Source organism: Trichogramma pretiosum, unplaced genomic scaffold, assembly GCF_000599845.2.
Source record: "Trichogramma pretiosum strain Unisexual culture from Peru unplaced genomic scaffold, Tpre_2.0 scaffold34, whole genome shotgun sequence".
Lineage (NCBI taxonomy): Eukaryota > Metazoa > Arthropoda > Insecta > Hymenoptera > Trichogrammatidae > Trichogramma > Trichogramma pretiosum.
In genome coordinates, this window is record NW_019641683.1 from 1,638,438 (window position 1) to 1,662,854 (window position 24,417).

The 24,417-nt window shown below is 36.9% G+C and overlaps 1 protein-coding gene across 1 annotated transcript in view; it reads left to right on the plus strand.

Annotated features, from left to right (window-relative positions):
• Positions 1–24,106, plus strand: part of LOC106655848 (probable ATP-dependent RNA helicase YTHDC2) — a 41,883-nt gene extending 17,777 nt beyond the window's left edge. The window contains exons 4-6 of the mRNA XM_014376462.2: positions 2,291–2,677; positions 12,545–12,783; positions 23,614–24,106. Coding sequence (XP_014231948.1) covers positions 2,291–2,677; positions 12,545–12,783; positions 23,614–23,951 — 964 coding nt within the window. The 3' untranslated portion in view covers positions 23,952–24,106. The remainder of the gene's footprint in view (positions 1–2,290; positions 2,678–12,544; positions 12,784–23,613) is intronic.
• The last annotated feature ends 311 nt before the right edge of the window (positions 24,107–24,417 follow it).

Here is a 24,417-nt window from a genome sequence, read left to right on the forward strand (position 1 = left end):
TTGCCAGGCTTTCAGGAAATTGGTAGACCGTTTCATCATTTTCTAATTGTATCGTGAGTAGCTTCACACCTGTCGTTTTAGAGTCTAATGCCACTGAAGCAAAGCAAAATCTGGCTCGTACCTCAGCCATTTTTTTCTTGTTGATTTGTAAGTCGACTTTAACTTTTGTGGGTTAGGTCGTGAAATGAAGGCTGCTGTTGATGCTAGTTAAAACTGTTGATGAATTTATTTACATTATTTACATTGAATTGATATAAAACAATAATTAATAATTATACATAGATACAGGTTTACCTGAATCAACAAGAAGTACAGCTTTTGTTAATTAAATCTTTTAATGGCAAGCGCTATGCAAATTACACAATACACCTATCTCTCTTCATGTGTCGCTTATTGTAATACACCTTTCCGACTCTCATATGCAAATTCTCAGTAGTGTCTGCTACTGCGCAATTATCAAGCGACATCTAGCGTGTCGCTTTTAAGTTTTAGCCTGTTCAAACTTACAAACTTATATTAGAATAGTTATAAGAAAATTTCACGCGCCATTTATAGTTTTTTTGATGGGATCCCGAAAAAATCTCTGGCGACAAAATCTCCACCGCATTTTTAAAAATTTTTTTTATGTTTTTTAGGTATCTATAAATATAACTTCATTACTTTACTGGATTATTTTAGGTTATTATGGGTTATTTTGGGTTATTTCGTGATATTTTATGATATTTTGTCTCCGGAAATTTTGTCGCGGAGATTATGTCAGTAATCCGTTTTTGATACTTATATGAAATATCAGTGTAGACTTGTTGCCCACACGCATTAATTAAAAATTAAGGTAGTTGGGTCTCGAGTTCTACCTGGAGCCCCGACTAGGCTTGCTGGGGTGATTCCGAGTATCGTGATGTTGTTATGGAGAGACAAATCTACATGAATATTGTTCTATTTAATAAACACATGCATATCGGCTTGATGTGCAGCGTTTATGCATTTATTTAGCCTCACTTATTTATAAACCAAATCGATTATATGAAATTGGCCGTAAGATATCGTGAAATCTCGTGAGGCCGTTTTTTCGTCCGGGATATTTTCTTTTATCCTTCATATTTAGTTAATATTGTGCTTTTCAGGGACTATGAATACCCTATTTTTGTCACTTTCTCCAAGGAATCGATTTACCGAGTCAAAATGATCGTATCTTTTATAGATTTCAAATCAACGTGCCAGTGCTGAAAGATGACGCTTCGCAGAGCAGAGCAGAAAGATGCCATTTCGCGTTCCGAGCTGAAAGATGCTGCTTCGACGCTCTGTTCTGCAGCATGGTATTTCTGCGTTTGAAGCGACACCATGCTAACGTGACTTCTTATCAGTACATTCTTTAATTCAGTCCTATTTCGTACTTGTGATTTCTTACTATTGTATTTATAGGTTAGTGAAAGTAACTGAATCAACCTAAGTTTTTTTCTAATTTTAACTCAATAACGCTAAACTAAACTCAGACGTTGCTCATAAACGTTAGTAATTTAAAATTATTGACGATCGTATACTTTTACGAAATAATCCCGAAATTTCTAAGGAATTTTCAGTCGTGTAAAATATAAGATAGATAATTTGTAATCTGTAAGATTGTAATCTCAAACGCACTATTTGCATCAGTGAAATGCTGTCGCTTCAAACGCAGAAATACCATGTAGCAGAATTAAGCGCTGAACTGGCATAAAGCTGCGCCGGAGCGGCATCTTTCAGCATGGAGCGTAAAGTGGCATCCGTCTGCTCTGAGCGCTGAAGCGGCTTCTTTTTGCTTGGTGCGCGAAGTGTCATCTTTCTTCTCTTCAAAGCGAAACGTCATCTTTCAGCACAGGCACGTTGAAATGATAACGTTGGGTCATTTTCGCGGGTCCCGGAACGCGATTCTCATTTATATCAGGAGCGTGAAGTGACGTAGCTTATCTACCATACTTACCATTCGAGCGCTCCTCGATAATGATATTTTTTATTAAAATATGCATAAAATCACAAATGATATTTTTACCGCCTCAATGATTATGTGATCAAACAAACTACTGGACTCTTATTTTTCATGTCTAAGTGAACCCAAAAAATTTTTCAAGTCATTTGGTTCTCCGAAGGTGAGAAGGTCTCCTTGTTATTATCATGTTCGATGAATTATTTAGAACAAGCGTGTTCTATATGTTCAATTTAAGCTTGAACTTAAAAGTCTAAAATTTTAAAATTCTCTTGTCCACTTTTGTCATCTCATTATTTCGTAAAATAATTTGTTAAATATGTGTTTCAGAGATCCATTTATTATACCTACTTCATCGTCCCAGAAACAAGCTGCTTTGTCTGCACGTAAAGAATTTGCTGCTTCGTCATATTCTGATCATATGGCTCTTTTGAGAGCTTTTCAAGTTTGGCAAAATGCAAGAGCTAATGGATGGGAAAAATTGTTCTGTGAAAAACATTTCGTTTCTGCTGCTGTAATGGAAATGATTGTTGGAACTAGAACTCAATTGTTGGGACAATTACGAGCTTCAGGTTTTGTTAAAGCAAGAGGACCTGGAGACATTCGAGACTTGAATTCTAATTCTGAAAATTGGGCAGTTGTAAAAGCAGCTTTGACCGCTGGCATGTACCCAAATTTATTGAGAGTAGATCGCCAGCATTCGCAACTTCGATCTCAGTAAGTATTTTTTCAAATATTACTTCGTTTAAATCAATTTTTATGAAAAGTGACCCCCGCTTATTGTGATAAATACGCTGGCTAATATTTTTAAACGCAAACGTATTCGTTTATGTAAGTACTCTAACGAGTATTGATTTTAGCCTCACGTTATTCAGAACACAGCAAATTCACTGAAAAAGAATGAAATCAACAACTGATGACATCCCAAGCAGCCACTACTTCATAGCCTAAGCAACCTGTTGTCGAGCAATGTTTATCCGGGTCCCAAGCAAATGCTGCTTGGCTTGCAAAGCTAATTATGATTTTCAATTAACTAAGAAAATGTCATAGGTTGAAAGAGGCAGAAATCTGCCTCATTCATATCTGCCGAATCGATTTTTTATTTACACATATTTATAAATAATTTTAAATATTTATGCAGTAAAACCTCGTTAATTCAAAATCACAGTCTGCATTTTGGTTTTCGTAATCACAGCCTGCGTTTGGGATTTCTAATTACTAATCTACTGGGAGTTCCACAGAATGAATTTAAGGGGACATTCTCATTGAAAATAAAAAAAAATCGATAATTTCTTTTACGTTAAAAAGTTCTTTAACATCATAAAAATACCCTGTTAAAATTTTAGAACAAAAGTCATACAGGAAAAAAAGTTATGCCCGATAACGCTAAGCGGCTAGCGTGCTCGATATGTCCAGACCAAAACTTCGGACGCGTTTTTCTCGAAACCACTTTATTTCAGCTCTTGTCAGCGATGGAGACAAAACTATAAGTCCGATCTTTATGTTTAATATCTCTTTTTAATCGTTACAACTTTCTCTAGAACACAAACCTCTAAAAGATTAAAAAATTCATTTTCAATTTTTTTTTATAAGGGTGTATTCACCCTGAAAACAGCATTTTTCAGAACAACTCGTGCCAAAATAGTAAAAATTGAAAATATTAGCTTTTTAGAGGCTTGTGTTCTAGAGAAAATTGTAACGATTAAAACGACGTATGAAACATGAGGATCGGACTGATATTGCTCCCTAATAGAGGAAGTACTGTGATAGGCTTGAATAGGAGATTTGGAACCAGGCGTCGAAGGACAATTTGGTTTACATATTTGGAAACTACAGTGAATTACCAACAAATGTCTGTATGGGGGTTTATTTTCTCGGACCTTTGGCTAAGATAGAAGTGTAGTGTAAGTTAAGTTAAGTCCCATAAACATTTTTTTTGTAGTTTCATTTGTAAGGAACAATTCCCAAAAGGTCTGGAATAAATAAAATTTATAGTTTTCTTTAAAGAAATATTAAAAAAATAATTTTTTTTTAAAAATTTCAATGGGAATGTCCCTTTAAGCAACACTTATCACTAAATATGGACTCATCTTATAATTTGGATTGTTATTCAAAGCAAAATAAAAGGTGAAAAACACTTACCTAATCAATCATTTTGAATCGGAACAATTTATAATTAAATTAAAATTGGTTATTATTATCGTCAGGTATTAAAAAATTTGTTATTTATTGTAATATTGATTGGTTTTGAGCAAAATAAGCACATTTTTTAAATCCATAATCAATAAGATATACCATAAGCATTGCAATCGATATTTATATGTACAATTATGGTTTTTTAGGTAAAAAATCAATGCAAACATTTTTTTCTACTATGAATTCTCGGTGCTGGTCAGAAGTAGTAAACTTTATCGCGCCGCGTGAGTAAAACGAGTGCAACGAGTGCATTGCAAGCGAGTGTGTGTGTGTGCGCGCCCTGCAATCCAGCGTCGTGGATGGGCCGCGGAGTCACAATCGGAGGCAACTACGTTTAAGTGCCAGTTTTCGCATCGATCTCTCTCTCTCTCTCTCTCTCTCATCGCATTGCAACTCGCCTTCGCTGGTTTAAGCGAACACTCGCGCGTGCCGTAGTACTGCACCTATTCGCCGTCCTGAGCACGGCTGTAAATCACCTTTTATTGTCAATAATAATCTATCTTATCTATTTCATTCAATTCATTCGTTTCACTTTGTTTGCCTTCCCCTCTTATTTCCATTTCTAGGTAACTCGGACCCGGTCGCGCTAGCGCGACCAACGCAATTATTATTTACCCTTTTCCCTTGTAACTTGTACCGTTCCAACATTAATGAGTCGAACGTTACCGACCTTACGCGCCTTACATCAGGCTGAACAGCCGAAGATGTCAAGGAAATTTTAATGAACGGTACATGAAAAAAGATAAAAAGCCGATGTGTAAACCCTCCGAAGTACTTTGAACCGTTAAACCTAGTATCGATTTCTAAAATTGTAAAATTTTTGCGAGTACTCAATTTCCACCCAATTATGACTAGAAAACTTCATAAAAGATTTTGAAATTTTAATAAATTTCCTGGATTCACGGTCATTTCCCCGAATCCATTTCCCCGAATCCATTTCCCCGAATGATAATTTCCCCGAAAGCACAACCCCCGAATTTTTTTTTAATTTTATTTTATTGTTTTATATTACAATACATAATTAATCTAGAGAAATGTTTTCGCGTATCAAGTGCAAGTAATCGAGCACACGTGGTAAACCATACGTGTCGTAAGTTTCGACCAAAGCTCTTAAACGATGTTGTACATCAACCCACTTCTTCTTTGGGGCTGATTTTATCCTTCGCTGGTTGCTCAATAATCAAACCAATCTCGGTATCTCCTTGCCCCTTTTGGAATTCGCGTATGAGGGAGTAGAGATCTGGATGGCTCTTACCAACTAATAAAAAAAACGATTGTGCCACCCCTCACTAGCGTTATTCGTAGTTGGCTCGTTCCTTATAACGGAATTGTACTGATCAGTTCCGTCAAGAAACCACATTTCACTTCGGCTTAAGATCTCCAAATTCCTCTTTGTTGAAAAGACCAGCACTCGGGAACTAAATCTATACTATGCATAGGCTACGAAATTTAGAGGCTAATTGTTCATTAACAATTGAGAAAAAAAGTGCTCGATCGATATATCGATATATGCTACATGCAGGGTTGTATATTCGAGGAAATATATAACTTGTCTGTATATAACTTGTCTTTTATCTCTAAATTTGTCGATGCTCTGGAACGTGACCCCCCTTTTTACATGAGAATCAATGCTTCCGTATCCGCGGTACTTTTGTGGAATGAATTAACCGCGTTTACCTGGGTTTTCTTGTAAATAAATAACGACGTGCAATTACTGAGCCTCTTATTTCGCCCTGCAGCACGTTGCCGCTGAAACACTTTTTACCTCTCGCCAAGTTTGGCCCGCTGCTGTTGATCCCGTCACTCTATGCTGGGCCTTCGATACCTGGAAAGGTTTTATAGAGCTTGATAAAAAATTCGAGCGACTTTCAATAAACTCAATACTTTATTTCTTAAGACTAATCGGTAATTTATAACTTACTGCCCACGAGGGCTTGCTACACGCGTCGTGTCTTCCGGCGATCCGCACCCGACTCTATTGGCAGGTCGGGAGTTTAGTAAATGAGGCCCAGTTTACTTACAAAACCAGCCTTTTTGAAGAGAGGCCCACCGGAAATTTTCCAAAATTCTCTAAGTCCAGTCCGGCTGAGTTCATGATAATTTAACACCCATTGATTTTTATTAAAAATTCTTCATTTCACAAATAATTTATCGATAAAAAAAATTCAAATTAAACATGAGATAATAATAATACTAATAATTTTTTTCATCACATTACTTTTATCAGCTAACTCATTGATAATGTCATCCGTGTGAATTTGCTGTAAAATATCATTCTCTAGTGCCATAAGTATGAGCGTTTCTGATTGTTCTCGGTTCATGCTACTTCTGAGCTTCGTTTTAATATTTTTCAAATACTTAAAAATTCTTTCACAGGCAATTTGGCAAAAAGATAATGTTAACATGTATCTACAGGCTAATTTTATATGTGGGAATGCACCTGTTAATAATTGATATTTTTGTAACAGACGATATGAACATACACAAATTTTTACATGATTCATGCTTATTTTCTTTTTATAATTGCTTCCTCATAGAGGAAGCTTTGTGACGGACCGATTTTCGACTTTCATAACTAATAATCGTAGAGTACTTTTACATATATATTCTTAAACTAAATCGAATTGCTGACACATGTCTTTATGTGTGTTTTTTTTTTTTTTTTTGGGAAGGAGGGAAATCCTTTTACGGATTCAACGTGCGACTCTCGTGTGTCGCACGGATATGTCGGACTCGAGTAGTGTACTGTGTTTGTGTACAAATGTTGTGTGGGCGTGTAATGTGCCTCCCTACTAATACCGACTAAAACCCATCCTTATCTCCTGCCCCTTTTCTTCCCCGCAGGACCACCTTTAGGTATTACTTCGCGGGGGAGGCTCGAGCTGTGTGCTCACTTCTGAGGAGTTATCTTCGTTTCTTCATCGTCTTTTTCTCACCGCATCATCCGGTCATCTTCTTCTTGCCCTCTCTTCGCTCCTCAGTCTTGTCATGACCGATTGAGCGAAGGCGGACACAGCCAGCCAGTTGGATTCCGCCTCCAGCAGGGGACCCCCAAAGAGGTGGTGGAGCACCTCTCTTTCCTCCGTGAATCGAGGGCAGCGTAAAATGACGTGTTCGACATCCTCCACCGCCTCCGGACATACCGGGCACTGGTCACCTGTGTCGTTGTTTGTCCGACACAGGTATGACCTGAAGCAGCCGTGACCGGTCAGGAGTTGCGTGAGGTGGTAATTCACCTCTCCGTGCCTCCTCTCAATCCACGGGATGATGTTCGGGATGAGTCGGTGTGTCCACCGACCCTTCCTCGAGCAGGTTCATTGGGCCTGCCATTCCTCGATCGTCTTGGCCCGTTCTTCACTTTCGACGTTTTCGAGGCGACGTAAGTACAGCCTCGAGCGTTCGTCGATAAGTAGTGTGAGCGGTGGTATGCTTGCGAGAACGTATGTGGCCTCGTGTGAGATGCTGCAAAAACCGCAGATCACTCACAGGCAGGCACGACGATGAATCGAGACCGCCTGACGGGCGTAGCTCTGGTTTTCTGGTCAGCGGTCTGTAGCCCCAGTTCAGTCAGGGCTGCTCGCACTAGACGTATAGTCTCGTTTCAGTAATACTTGACGAGGTCTAAGTGCTTGGCCACCACCGTGATTGCAATGTCGTCTGCAAATCCGACGATTTTTGCGGACCTCGGTAGCTCGAGCCTTAGGATCCTATCGTACATGACATTCCAAAGAATGGGGCCAAGAACGGATCCCTGTGGCACGCCAGCCGTAACTTCGTAAGTCTCTGCCCCATCATCCGTGGTGAACTCCAACACTCTGCCGCGGAAGTAGTTGAAAACCATCCGCTGCAGATAAGCCGGGACCTCCATTTGGCTCAGGGCGGTGAGAATTTTGTCCCACCGCGCTGAGTTGAAGGCGTTCTTCACGTCTAAGGTGATGATGGCACAGTACTTCTTGGTGCCCCGATGCCATCGTTTGCCACTGATGGCTAGTCGTGCAGTGCTGAGAACGGTCTGTATGGCATCAACAGTTGATCGCCTCTTACGGAAGCCGAACTGCGAGTCTGCTAGGCCAGCAGGCCCTTCAGTGTGGGCCTCCAGGCGACCAACCATGATCCTTTCGAGGATTTTACCCGCTGTGTCTAACATACATAGCGGGCGGTACGATGATGGTTCGGCGGCAGGCTTGCCTGGTTTTAGCATCAGGACGAGCCTTTGCCGTTTCCAACGCGCGGGGAAGCACCCCTCCCTGAGACACGCCGTAAAGACGCGGCGAAAGCTATCGAAACNCATCCGGCGCCCTCTTGTGTGTGTGGTTCTCGCTTCCGACTTCATCATGGGAGTGGTGTGCTCCATCTATTGCCAGCCTTGTGAGTCCTCGCCTCGGGCTCCTACTTATGGTTTTCCTATCGCTTCCAGCTCGCACAGTGATCGGGGTTTTTTACCGCTTCGGAGGCTGATGACATAGCCCGGGTCTTCTTTTTGAGTGGTACCCGCTCCACCTCAGGCACAGGCTCGACCACACCAGGCGAAAAAACGAACCTCGAAAATTCATCCGGTGGGGATCGAACCCACGCCCTACGGCGTACCTTGTATCAGCAGGCAAGAACTATACCCACTGAGCCAAGGAGGCCGATTGTGTGTGTGTGTGTGTGTGTGCGTGTGTTGGGATGTGCGCAGTGATATCTCGATGATGGTAGTTCGTATCCTTAGTGTAGATGTCTTATTTTATTCGTTTTGATGTAGGGAAGAAGCGAAAACATCATTTTTAGTTCTGCGTTGAGTATTTAAAAAGTTATGAGGGATTTTCAAGAAAAAAAAATTTTTTTTTCATGTTTTTTTAGTTTTGTCATATTTGTTCTAAAACAAACTGTTTTTTTTTAATAAAAGTAATACTTTATTTAAGGAAGAGCTTTTAACATTTGATTTAAGATAAAAACTGTAAAAATTCACCGTAAGTTTAAAAAGTTGAGTTTTTAAAATGAAATTTGGTTTTTATGATTTTTTTTCTTAGTTTTGTGTTAAGGATGAAGCCAAAAAGTTTGACTTAGTGATAAAGAAGAAAAAATTTTTTTTTTCTTTCTTTTTCGTATCGTTTGGTTGAGAAATAATTTATGATTGAAACTGTTTTGTGAAAAAATTAGAAAAGGTGATATTAATATTTCCAATAACCCGCGAAAAACAAAAAAGTCCCAGAGTACGTGTAATTAGTGTCCGTGGCAAAACCGAGGCCGATAAACACGTGCTCTGGGGCTTTCTTTTTTCGCGGCATCGGCCTGTATACTATTGTTCATACACAGTGGCTCGAAAATCGCTCTTTCCGCTTTGAGCAGCGGCAAGGAAGTAGTCACTTTCGGGCCGCTGGTATGAAAATTATTTTTTTTTTTGGGGAACTACTTTAATTGTTACGTCATCGTGAAAATAATTCGATAAAAATTATATATCAAAGAGAATAGAAGAACGTTGGTAATTGATTCCACAACAGAAATAATTTATGATTGAAACTGTTTTGTGAACAAATTAGAAATGATTATATTAATATTTCCAAATTATTTTTAAGTTAAAAAAAAGTATGAGGAAGCTACTTGCCAATATATTGGCAGCGGTTTTTTTTCTATATTTAGCTGCTGTTCGTCTTCTTCATTTGAGTCATCAAGTTTGAGCTAATTTTAAGAGTTCTCCACTCAAACTTTGGGCAGTTATTTTGAAGTCTTTTTGTTTTGAAAAAAATTCCAATTTTTTCGCTAAAACGTTTCGAATACTAAAGAACTTGGAATACTTGAGGACTCAATTCTTTATTACAATTTTTTTTTGAAATGGCGAAGATCTAATAAACTGAGACTTGCATAAAAGGCATTATTTAACATGTCGAACCGCTCGTTTATAGCAGATATTGCATTATCTATTATTTTGTAAAATATGTTGACTCGATATTTATCTTTAGCATTTGAAAATAAATAATCTTGAGATTGTTCTCCGTCCAAGTATTTTATTTTATTTATCCTGGTTTCAGGAAATTTTTCACAATTAAAATTTCGACGCTGCTTACAAAAACTAACACTTTTATTACTCTTAGGAAAACTAACATTGTAAGTCAATCTCTGTCAAAAACTAACACTTTTCAGAGAATTCTGATGGAAACTATCACTTTTGCGTCTTCCGTAACTAAAACTAATAAATTTGAAGTTTCATCGAGCAAAGGAATTTTTGGACGTTCCCCATAAACAGTAACTCGTTTACGCGTTCGATTAATTAATCTGATTGTTGTTGGATTTCTGAAAACTTTTCACAGATTTTCTATATATTTGTAATTATTAATTCAACAATTTGGTAGGCCTTTAAAATATCCAATCCATTTGTTTGTAAATAGTTCGATAAGTAGTTCTTTGAAAATTGAGCGCAAAATAAATGCTGCTGAAAATTTTTACCCATGCCGCATCTTTCCCCGCCATCTTTTCACCAATAAAATTTAATTTCCCTTTATCAGAATCTGATAAAACTGACTACTACACTTCCATTAGGACGCATGGGTCCTTGAAAAAACAGCAATTTTATTCAAAAGTCCGAAAAGAGATGCACAATTATTTTGAGTCGCTAAGTGTATCGGATATCACTAAATTTAGTACATGCGCGTAACACTATACATGTATAGATTCAAGGACTTCTTCAGAGAGCCAAGCACGAAATCCTTTGCTCCATTCTATTATGTTAGATGCCCCATCGGTAGAGCTTCTGATACCATTTTAACGTCGATATTATTTGATTTGAGCCCTTCCATCACAAGTTTTTTTAGACCTATACCCGACAAATCTTTACATCAAATAATACTTAATAATCCTTCGCAAGATTGATCTTTGTACATGTACCGTATGACGGCCGAGCATTGATCTTGAACTATTAAATCTTGCGTTTACATTTCTGATGAATTAATTTGTTTGGCAATGAGTAACTACATTAATTCCACTATTGCACTAAAAATGTTATTTATTGTAGTTTTTGAGATCATTGTAACGAAATTACCTCGTCCTATTTTGCCAGTTGGTTTGGATGCTTTTTAACTTCACCTATCTCGATGCAATTTTCAATATGAATTTTGAGTAGCAGACTATGCTTTAACACAAGCAATAAAATTTCTAAAAAATTACCATTCGTGTCGATATTTTTCAAACTGTGAGCAGTTTCGTTCTTATTCCCCCTATAATTTGTTTGACATTTTCCTGAAAATTCAAAATTTTATGATTGAAGATTTAACGAAAATTCAATGATAATACCCAATATATAACAACAATTACCAATAAGTTTATCATGTCAATAACGCTTTCAATTATTTTTCTATTGGTCAATACATTTTCTGCAATTACATTTTCTTCTTGATAATAGAATTAACTACTATATTATCTACATTAACGTAATTCAACTACCTTTAGCAATTATTGTAAATATTTTACAGCCGATTTTCCCGAATCCCAGTCTGACCTATATATGCATGACTGAAACAGTCCAAAAATACTTTTTGGAGCGGTCATTTTGATAACGGCCCACCGGGAAAACTCCCGAATTTCCCGCACTCTGTGCGGAAAAAGCTGGGCATGTGTTGAATACAAAAATTTATGTCATAGAATGCAAAAGTGCATAAATAAGAAGCATGATATTTCACAAAATACAAGAAATTTTACTGCACTCCAGTGTCCAAAAACGCATTTTTTGCTATACTATTGCATAAAATAGTTATTTATGTAACAAGTGCCCAAAAGGCGTTTTTGGGTGCGAGTGTGCGGAAAAAGACACGAGTGCCGGCTATGCCGGCACGAGTGGGTGTTTTTTCTGCACACTGTGCGCAAAAAGCTGGGCACGTGTTGCATACAAAATTTTATGCAATAGGAGACGAAAAATACTTTCATTTAAATGTGGCGTTTTACCGCACACCCGTGTCCAAAATGAGGTATTTTACAGCACACAAATGTCCAAAAACGCTTTTTGCGCACTAAAAAATGTGCGAAAAAAGACATTTTTCGTCATACTATTGCATAAAAATTATTATATAATTAAACTCACTGTTTTTTTTCCATTCATTTCTGACACTTATTTTTAGTGCACTACTCGAGTCCGACATATCTATGCAACCATCGCATATTGAATCCGTAAATGGATTTCTTTCCTCAATAAAGAAAAACGCACACACGTACGTATAGTACATACATTCAGGCTAGTTTACAACTGTGTAAACCATATTGTTTTACGAAAATTGGTTCAAAAACTCGTTTTAGAGTATATCACAAATCTTTGTGTAGGAAGAAGTCAGAAACATATTCTTTACTTACATGAATTCTCCTAATTTAACAATAAATTCATAGAAATGATTAAATAGTTTTTAAAATATAACTTTTCAGAAAAGAAGTTGAAGTAAACTTTCATCCATCCTCCACATTGAAAGATTTTTCGAAGACCTGCAATAAAATAGATGCTAAACTCGTCAGCTCTTTACCTTGTGAATGGATAATTTATGAAGAATTAAGTCGATCTGGACGTCTCTGTCTCGCCAAAACAGTAACATTAGTTAATTCTATCACTGTAGCATTATTTTGCGGCCCAACTCGATTACCAATGGACGTCATACAAGAAGCAGAGTGTAAGTAATGATTATATAATTATTTTATTAATTGATCTAAACATATTACATACAAAATAAATCCCAAATCTTTAAGTTCATACACGTCCGCAGCCAAAGAATAATAACATGCACTCTGTGAAAATTATGTGAAATTTTTCCTTCAGGCACTGTCGAAAACTTTAACTATTTATTATTGCAACGAACTTTAATTTTTAATTATTATATTAAATTATTTATGATTATATCATTGTTATATTCTCGGGCTACTCCTATTGAATTTGACTCGGATGTCGACATAAGTATGAGCTTATTAATTGCAGAGTAAGGTGGTGGAAAGGAAGCGTAAGTGAAAGACTTTAAAACTGCAATATCCAATTTCATCTGAAAAATAACAACAACTTTGATCTTTATTAAATTATAGATGCCCTTTGTAGAACTCAGAGGTTATACTCGTGGGTGAGCTGTTTCCTCTCTCAACATCACAGCCAAACTGAGCGTGCTTGCTCACAATAAGTCGCGACGGCGAATGTTGGAGCAGCACACACATACAAAGCCGTGCGGCTTACGCTTTGGACATCCTCACGCAGACAATCATTATACAGTAGACGATCCATATTCGTGGTCTCCGTATTCGCAGGATTCGCTTATTTGTATTTACCCTATTCCCGGTGTGCGTGACTTACGCGCCATCTATGATTTTCAACTATTGGAACTTCTGGAAGTTCACGGAGTACAGAGTTTATATGGAGAATAATGGAATAATTACTCAAAACAAATAAGAAAGGTCAATTTGGTGTTTTTTCGTACTTAAATAATAAATTGATTATTTATTTGAGACTTCTATCAACTAAAGTCATCATACAAGTAAGTAAAAATATATAAAAGTGTGTTATGTTTTCTCTATTGTAAAGGTTAAGTTGCACCAGTTGTTTTGACACACGCATTGTAAACAAGCTTTGACATGTACAGCTGTCCAAACTCTGAGTCTAATAATTTTGCAATTCTGATTTTCTGGGGTTAATATGAAAAAATTGTTGAATCATGGTTTTTAATGTAACATTTGATGTAAAATTCAAATTTGTACTTAAAAATCATACTTGCAACTTCACAACCCATAAAAATTATATTTTCAGGCAATAATTATGTCACTGTCACATTGTAATATGTTCATCGATACATCAAAATACAACTTCTGATAATTTTGGCTATCGGCAGACAAACAGACTTTATTATTCAGCTAGATTTGTGTCAAGAATTGAGGAAAATTAGAGAAAAACCATGTTTTTTGACTCATATCAAGCTGAATAATAAATTCTGTTCCGTGTCAAAACAACTGGTGCAACTTAACCTTTACAATAAAGTAAACATAACACACTTTTATATATTTTTACTTACTTGTATGATGTTTTTAGTTAATAGAAGTCTCAAATAAATAATCAATTTATTATTAAATTACAAAAAAAACACCAAATTGACCTTTCTTATTTGTTTTGAGTAATTATTCCATTATTCTCCATATAAACTCTATACTCCGTGAACTTCGCCACGGCGAGCGCGACCATCGCTTCGACTATCCCTTCCCTCCAGACGCACTCCGCAAATATAGACCCTCCCTCTCTGTTCGCAGCTTATGGGTTCGCTTATTCGCAATTTTTCGCGTGCTCTTAAAGGTGGTTTAGTACTACATCAATTGTGAGAAATTACTATAAAACTTCATTTTTAAATTTACGTTCGGCTAAAATCAACTCGATTTGAGGCCTTTTAAGTACTATAAATGGTACCTTCCATTCGACCTAAAGGGCGCAACAAATCTTAGAAATAGTTATTTAAGAAACACGTACAGTATTCCCTCCGTATACGCGGGGATTACATTCCAAAAAAGCACCGCGTACGAGGAAACTGACTTGATTGAACTTGAATTATATAATGACATTCAAGAATAATCATTTTATCATTTTTGATAAAATGATGGTCCTGATGGTCGTGATATACTAGTACTTAGGACACTAGACAGTGAATCAAAATTCAAGAATACGAATTTTTTTGTTAATAACCAATGCGTTTTGTTAATATAATTTTTTATGAGGAAGCTCTTTGCCAATAAATTGGCAGCGGTTTTTTTTCTCTTTTTTGTTTTTTTTTTAAATAACACGGAGATAGTTACGGAACGTAACAGCTCCCTATGCTTATTCTCATTGATCCTTAGGGCCCATTTCAAAAGGGATTTTCTATTTCAATTAAAAATCTTTGAGATTTTATATTTCAAGTTAGCAGCAGTTAAACAAAAAAATTCACCGATCCAAAGTTTTGAAATTTTTCAAAGAATCTGTCTGGATTTTTTCAGGACTTTCCGAATCGTCCGTTGCACTTTTTTAGAGGTTTCGGAATTTGGAAAGAAAAAGCATCAAATTAGGGTCTCTGAAATAAGGTAATGGACTATTCGAAAAATTCTAAAAAAATTTAGACAGATTCTTTGAAAAATTTCAAAACTTTTGATCAGTGCATTTTTTGTTTAAGTGCTGCTAACTTGAATTATAAAATCTCAAAGATTTTTAATTGAAATAAAAAATCCCTTTTGAAATGGGCCCTAAGGACCATTCAATAAAACTAAGCATAGGGAGCTTTATTATTAGGTTCCTGGAGACCCCGAAAAAATTTTGGTAAAGATCCGTAACCCTAAGGTGAGAAGGTCTCCTTGTTAGTTTAGCTCATTTTTGAGTTGAGATTCGCAATTTTACGTGGTCAAGGGCTTGAGAGACATGATGTTACTTAATGGGAAATATTTGGCAGTGTTGAAAGTATCTTTTAGGACTATTTTCAAATCAAAAGCTTCGTCTTCACTTTTCGGAATTTTTTTTTGCAAGATAGGATTTCTTATTCATCAAAAAGGATCAATAGCCTGAAAGATGACTAGCCAAGCTTTTTATCAAAAACGTTGAGATTCATTAATTATTTTAAAAAGTACATCACGAAAAAGAAAAAAATATTTTTATTATTACTTTTTGGAAATTTTAGTTTTTTTATAAGATTCAAGTTTAAAAAATTGTTTGAGTAGCATTTACAAATAAAATAGAAACAATAATTTTTTTTTATCAGGAAGCTCTTTGTCATTAAATTTGCAGCATTTTTTATTTACTGTGAAAGTTTTAGAGAGAGAACCATTTTGAGCTAAAAGTAATTCCATTACCGATAAATTTCATTAAAAATGTCGTAAACACTAACGGCGCACTAGAAGGCCATAGTAGTCTCTCAAAAAATTAAAATATACCTAAATAAAGTTAAAAATAGCTTAATAAATGGCAGATTAACCCATTAACGCGCAAAAGTGCAATTTTGTGCATGAATTTTCCGTTGTAAAAAAATTATAGATAAAGTTAAAATATTTTCTTGAAAATCCACACCCAGGGGTTTTTGGGTATGCTCTTTCAGTATCCGGTGTTATTTTTGCGATAAATAAACATTATCATCGTTTATTTTGCCATTAAAAACAAAAAACGTGATTTTTTGACTCAAAATTTTTTTTCAAAGTCGATTTTCTACCTTGCCTTGCCTTCGGAGGGTTCCCATAACACCAGAAATCGTGCACTTTTTCTCTGAACCTTCAAAAAATGCGCTGCCGCCATTTTTATCTTGCCCCTATATTTCTAAAATGGCGAATTTATACCGAGCAGCAGTATAAAAATTCACTCATTTTTTACTCAGAACCTATTTTACATGCGCTAAATATGAACTCAAAAGTTCAATTTGGAGTGTAAAAACTTATTTGAAATCGTTTAGAGAATACGTGTGAATTTTTTCAGAATTTTTCAGACCACTTTGAAAATTTTGCAAAATACGACCATTTCCCGGCCTGTCGAAAAAATCCAAAATGTTCCAAAAAAAATCTGAAAAAATCTGAAAAAATTATTAAAAAATTTAAAAAAAAATTCACATGTATTCTTTGAACAAATTTGAACACTTTTCATTGTATGACTTTCTTTTATAAAGTCAATAATTTACAAATAAAAAATAAGGCAATTTTTATATCGCTGCTCGGTATAAATTCGCCATTTTAGAAATATAGGGGCAAGATAAAAATCGCGGCAGCGCATTTTTTGAAGGTTCAGAGAAAAAGTGCACGATTTCTGGTGTTATGGGAACCCTCCGAAGGCAAGGCAAGGTAGAAAATCGACTTTGAAAAAAAATTTTGAGTCAAAAAATCACGTTTTTTGTTTTTAATGGCAAAATAAACGATGATAATGTTTATTTATCGCAAAAATAACACCGGATACTGAAAGAGCATACCCTAAAACCACTGGGTATGGATTTTCAAGAAAATATTTTAACTTTATCTATAATTTTTTTACAACGGAAAATTCATGCACAAAATTGCACTTTTGCGCGTTAATGGGTTAAGGTAATTAGAGTCACATCTGCTCACATCACGTTCACCCTCAGAAGAGAGAGGTGCCCTCAGGTGTTATTTTACCGTAGCTTGATTCCGGTGAAAGATCAAGGCAAATACCTGGGGCTGCATCTAGATTGCTAACTGACGCGAAGAGCATACATTTGAACAAAAGAAAGCAGTTGGGTCTTAAGCTGTGTATCTTTTACTGGTTGATGGGTCGTAACTCGATCCTATCGTGAAAAACAAGATCCTGATCTACAAGGCAATTCTACAGCTCGTATAGACGTATGAATGCCAGCTCCGGAGACATCCTAACTCGAACATCCAAGTAATTGAATGTTTCCAAGCTAAGATACTGTTTAGTAGACGGCACCCTGGTTCGTGCCTAACGAGCTAATCCGCAGAGATTTCAAAACTTCAACCGCTCGAGAAAAAATTAAAAAAAAATCTCAAAGAATACAAGTGCAAGTTAAGAAGTACTATACTCAAATCAGCTAGCTTCGGTTTTATCGCGATCCCTCCTGCGGACAAGACTCAAAAAACTACATCGTTTGTGAACCGGCTCGATTCTGTCTGGCTTCTTTGGACCTTTCAACAAATTTCTTTAAAACTGTCCGGTGATCATTGGTGCACCTACCAGACTCCAGTATAACATATATAATGTACCCTCAATTTATTAACTTATTGTGTGTAACGGTTCCCGTGACCGTTTCAATAAATGATTAAGTAAATAAGTTCTCGCCCTAGGTTCGCGAGATCGCCAGCTAGCTCAGGATTCGGTGCGAGATTTCGCGCCGACCGCGGTGGCGTCGTGGTTCCAAACCTAGGGAAGAATATGGACGGGAAGACAAGATAACTACAAATAATTACTCATGGATTTAAGTGAAAATAAAATATAAGTAATTATTATTATTCAATGGTTCAATAGTAATAATACACAAGCGCGAACGCAGCAGAGCAATCGCGACACTCACACACAATAGCCAACGCAGGCGGTGAACGCGATTGCACACGAGGGCGAGATTAAATCAAGAAGCACTTACAGGTCGGCGTGGATGCTCCAAAGCCGGGCTCTCTTGCTTCCTCGGGAAGCTCGCTCGTCACGTGGTGCTGTCATGCACTTGGCTGAGGTTCGCGGACGCGGAACTACACTCGCGAACGCAAACGAGAGAAAAGTGTTATTTTACGCGACTAGCCGCGGACTTAATAAAAGAACGATAAGTAACTTTTCGTACGCGCGCGCTAGTTCGTCGCTAAAACCGATCTGCCGTTGAGAGCACAGGTTCACGTATGCCTCGGGCTAATTACTCACGTGACCTCTCAGCGGCCCTACTCCTTACCAAAACGGAGCAGACAGTCGTGCGTGATGCGACACACACTTATGCTATTTCTCTCTCTCACACACACGTGCATACTGTGGCTGCTGCTGCGTCGCATAAAGTGGTACATAGGTCATTACATAGAATTGGAGGAGAGAGAGATGTGACGACGTAACGCGATCGTCACATGTGTTATTGCTTCCTCATCGAGGAAGCTATCTGATAGGCTTGAAAATGAGATTTGGAACCAGACGTCGTGATAAAATTTGGGTTACATATTTAGAAATTACATTGAATTACGAACAAAAGTCTGCGTGTATTATTACGTGGGGTGAAGATAAAGAGAGGTTAAATAAGAGGCGAAATAACTAATTAGGTTCAAAATATATCAGAGGGGAGGGGCCGTTCGCTCGAGATGTCTCCTCGTCGCTTGATGTACTGATACTGCCGCTGCCGCTGAGCTATGCTCATCAGTCATCACTTTCATTGTCGCACGCCACGCACTGATGGGGCCTTGTCGTCCCACGTGACAGTATGTTTACCTTCTTGGCCTTTTGGCTTAGATAGAAGTGTAGGTTCAGTAGTGTCTATTCAAGGGAATCTTACACGAAATTCTAGAAATCGGTAGGTTTTTTTTGGAGTTTCGTATACAAAAATGAAATCGATCGCATGCAAATTTTCTCTTCAATAACTAAACCTTTTCATTAATAAAATTTTTTATGAAGAAGCTCTTTGCCAATAAATTGCAGTGATTTGATTTACTGACAAATTGCAAATTAAAAAGAATAAAGAAAAAAAATGTTGTTAACGTTTTTTTTTAATTATTAAGCTCTCTCTTTCTTTTTCTGATCCTTGATGGAAGTGATGTTGCATATGTTTTGAGTCTCAGATAACCTTATCATCAGTAAGGTACATGCCCTTATTTTCGGTCAATAATTAGTATTAACAACTTAATTGTACGTACGAAATTTTTTTTTAATAATTGGCTAAACATATGAACAGAAATATATTATTCAAATTCAGATATCAAGTTTCAACCCTATATAAAAAAATTAATTCAAAGTTGACCCAAATTAAGACCTAATTTACCGAAAATAGGGGTGTATACCTTACTGAAAATATTCAATCATTGTGCTTGCTATAGTTCTCTTTAACCATAATATTTATAAAAAATTACAACATCAGCAACAATATTTATAGATGTTGCCGGCAAAATCCGATTTTAGGCAAAACCTGGTTTTGCTTAGGTAATACACGAATTGTCTATGATTTTAGGAAATACCCGAATTCCCTTCTAATTAATAGGAAGAAAATTTGCCGAAAGCCAAGCGTACGAAACTGAATACTTGCTGCTCATTGGTTGGTTCATTACTAATTTGTTAATCGTTGTAATTGGTTTCGTACGCTTGGCTTTCGGCAAATTTTCTTTTCGATCCAATCGACTTTTGTATTTACTTGCTTTCGTATTTAATTTCTTTCTGACATTCTGATTGGTATTTTATTGTTCCTAATACCACGTTACCTCCGTCGATTAAATAATACATTTTTTTTATACAAATTCCCGACAAATACAGCATATTTTAAAACATTATGTTTATTACTTTCGATTTCTAGTAATGCTCTTATATCCATGAATTTTCGTCTTAGAGTCCTCTATAGAATAATAATGTAGGCCTTAAGGACCCTCTCCGCTCTACTCAGAATTCTGAGTTTGACGTATGGTGCCAAAAGTTTCTGACGGAATAAGATGTGCCGACTTTGGAGGTTCTGTCTATAAGAATGATTGCGACTAAGCAATCACGTTCAGGAGGTTAAAACTATTTCAATTCTAGTTGTAGAATATCTTGCAAGACTGAAGTCTGTTTATGTAAAAAAAAATGGAGTGGTATGTACTTCAAAGCTCCATTACAGCACCAGTTGCAATAAATGAAAGTTTGTGATCTTTTTTAGTTGTAAGCTCATGACCCACTAGCAGTAGATAGAATTGAAATTAGTTTTTTCTCATTTAACAATAAATTTAATATGAAAAATTATTCACTGATGACTTACATTTCTATTTTTCCAAGATGCCTAAAATCGGGTTTTGCCGGTAACATAAATAAATGCATTAATTTCAGCTCAATTAGTTCGTTCTTTCAAACTTTCATAGTAAACCAAATATTGAAAAGATTTATTGTTTAAAAACCGCTGTCAATGTATTGGCAAGTAGCTTCCTCATACTTTTTTTAAACTTGAAAATGATTTGTCAATATAAATATCATCTTTTCTAATTTCAAAATCATTCCGAACAAAATAATCCCTCCCCCGTCACGATACGTGCTACCGTCATCGAGGAATCACTCTACACAGACACACAGCCGCACACACACACACACACACACACACACAATCGGCCTCCTCGGCTCAGTGGGTATAGTTCTTGCCTGCTGATACAAGCTGTGCCGTAGGGCGTGGGTTCGATCTCCACTGGGCGAATTTTCGATCACAGGATAGCGCCGGAAGCAAGAACCACACTCACTAGATAAAGCCGACCCGATCACCGGCCCAGCCGGGCGGCGGCAGAAGCGAGAACCGCACTCTCAAGATGGCACTGGGCAGCGAGTTCTAATACTTAACCTAGGAGGAGACGTCAGCAATGTGTAACCACGCAGTAGACGGCTCTGAAGAAGGGGATACGACACTCGACGATGGCATCGCGCAGGTACGGAGGTTCACCAAGTAGAAAAAGATGAGTCCCTGAACCCCTAATCGTCGCATATCACTATGCGACGGATGAGGGATGTATGGAAACGACTAATATCGAAGTAGCAGAAATGCTGAACTAACCCCGGCCTCAACGAAGCAATGCCTAGTGGCGGTTACCGGTGAGTGTCCGAATGGGGTGGAGTAGGAAAAAAAATACACACACACACACACAGATAAATACTAACATTGTCATAAATTCGATCTAGTATATAGAAATATCATTTAATATACCCTGCGATGATTGTATACGAAAGCCGCAATGGAGCCATCACAAAGCTTTGTCTATGAGGAAGCAATACCTGAGAAAATTTAAATACAAATATTTTATGGGCAGTTACACTTAACTGCGTGAGCCTGATACAATAATATGCTAATATATGGTATTTTTAAACGCGCTTCCGGGATGCTCCGTGGCGTCCGAGTCCCGGCGATGGCCCGCGCGTGTGTCGAGGATGGTGGAGGCGGGAAGACGAAAGCAAAGCCGAGTCGAAGAATTAATTGGTAATGAGTGTTTATTGGAGCACGACTCCGCAATGCGTCTCCGTGTCGTCACTCGATAGAACTGCTGAGGCTTGCCGGGCGAGCGAGTCCGCGGGCCGCTTACCCCTTCTCTCGGGCACATGCAGGGCCGTGCGCGACTGTGCCTGGCCTGCGTGTACGTTGCCGCTAACAATTATTTAGTATTTTAGTAAATTTCATTGTAATTTATAAATTTTTTAGTACAAGTCCGATTTTTTGGCCAGCAATAACTAAAGACGTACACGGTTTTCTTGGAAACAGTTTTCCTCAAATTCCGGGTCATTTTCCCGAATGTGGAAAATGAAAATGCTTAAAATTACAATTATTATGCTTGTAATTACAAGATTTTTGGTAAAAAAAATGTGGGGTTTCCATGCAAACTTGGGAAATAATGAGATACAAAGTTTTGGCCATTTAACAATGAATTGTATGGGAAGTGGCAGTTTTTCGTGTACTGTGGCCCAAATCACTTTACAAGTTTATAAAATTAATATATGTTTTAGGAAATCTTATTTACTTTCGAATTAGATAATTATAAATGAGTGCTTCCGACCATTCTTAAAAGATATTAAGAGTCCAACACATTTCCTCTATGTTCTACCGTGCTAACGTTGTGCGCTTCGTAACGCATATGAGGCGAAATTTTTCAAAACTCCAGCCGCCTCGCGCAACAGCGTTTTCGAGCGAAATTGCTCAATTTCTAACTCGCTCTAAAAGTCCCTAAACGAACCTGAAAAAAATAACCAACCAGTGATTTCGATAGGAAATTTGCTCAGCTTTCTGATAGTGAGGTCGAATTTCCCAAAATTTTCCATTTTCACCTTGAAAATGCAAGCAAACTTTCAAACTCAAATATCTCTAAATGCGTCATGTGTTTTGCGTTTTTTATTATTTCGATGGAATACTGAGGTCTTTTTACATAAAAAACAGTTGTTTTTATAGTGTAATACACATAATTTCTATGAGAGATACGAGCAAACATAGTCGGTGCTCGCCCGTCCGGCCGCCTAAACGCGCGACCCGTGGACCGCTGTAATCGTAACTCGCACAAATGACTATGTGATTCAACTAGAAAAATAAATAAAAATATGGTTTTTATGCGTTCGTTTTTCAGCTTTCACGTGGTGCAGTTGGATTTCTTGATAATTTTCATATTCGTACGGATAAATGGACTTGAACATTTATTTCCTATTTTTCCTAGTGAACTTGTAAATTATCGAAAAATCCAACTGCACCTCGTAAAAGCTGAGAAAAAAACGCATAAGAACCATATCTTTATTTATTTTTCTAGTCGAATCACATAGTCATTTGTGCGAGTTACGATTACAGCAATCCACGGGTCGCGCGTTTAGGCGGCCGGACGGGCGAGCACCGACTATGTTTGCTCGTATCTCTCATAGAAATTATGTGTATTACACTATAAAAACAACTGTTTTTTATGTAAAAAGACCTCAGTATTCCATCGAAATAATAAAAAACGCAAAACACATGACGCATTTAGAGATATTTGAGTTTGAAAGTTTGCTTGCATTTTCAAGGTGAAAATGGAAAATTTTGGGAAATTCGACCTCACTATCAGAAAGCTGAGCAAATTTCCTATCGAAATCACTGGTTGGTTATTTTTTTCAGGTTCGTTTAGGGACTTCTAGAGCGAGTTAGAAATTGAGCAATTTCGCTCGAAAACGCTGTTGCGCGAGGCACTAGGAGAAATTTCGCCCCATATAGCCTTGCGCATATAGCGTTCTAATACAGTACCGCCTTTTATCGCTACAGCCTCCTTAATTGGTTATTAAATTTCACAATAAATAAAATAATTAATTTTTAAAAATAGATTCAACATTATACATTAATTTTAAAAAGTATTCATAACATTTACAGCTATTCCTGAAAGTGAATCTGATTCAGAAGCTGATGAAAGTAATGAGGGTACTACCATTTTAAAACTAGATGATTGGATTGCATTTAAACTTGATAGTTCTACTGCTCAACTCATTTTACATTTACGACAAAAATGGAATGCCTTGTTTCTTCGACGTATGAAGAATCCAAATAAAGTAATGACTCAGCATGATGAACAAGTTATCAAAACATTAACAACTGTTATAACAAATGAAGAGCAAGCGTTAGGCTTACAACAGCCATTAGGAATTGGTCAAAGACCACGTCCTTTACTGGTTGATTATTATCCTGCAACCAATAAGCGATCGGAAGATTGAAATTTGATATCGTTGTAACTCAAACCTAAAGCATGTAACATGATTTTCAAAATTCATTTGCATACACATTTTTAATTATAATTGCGTTGTGATATTTAATGATAATTGTAAACATCGAAGTTACTGTATTATGTTATTGCATTTTTATAAATTTTGAGGAATACCAAAGTTAATAATTAATAAATAAAATAGGTCAGTTATCTTTCATGAAAAATTTCGTAAAAATGATTTTTTCCACAGTCATTGCATGTAATAGTATTATCTAAAGCAACCAATTAATACTATAACCTTGTTTTTGTAGTACTTTGTGCAACAGTTACAAAGATTGCGTCTCCCTGTACGACAGATTTAGGAATTGTTTTTAATTTTGTCGTACGACTAAGAAAAAAACGTTTTGAAATATTTTTTTTCAATAAAGAACCATAAATAGCACTTTTAGAAAACTCACAAGTGGTAAAATTATAAT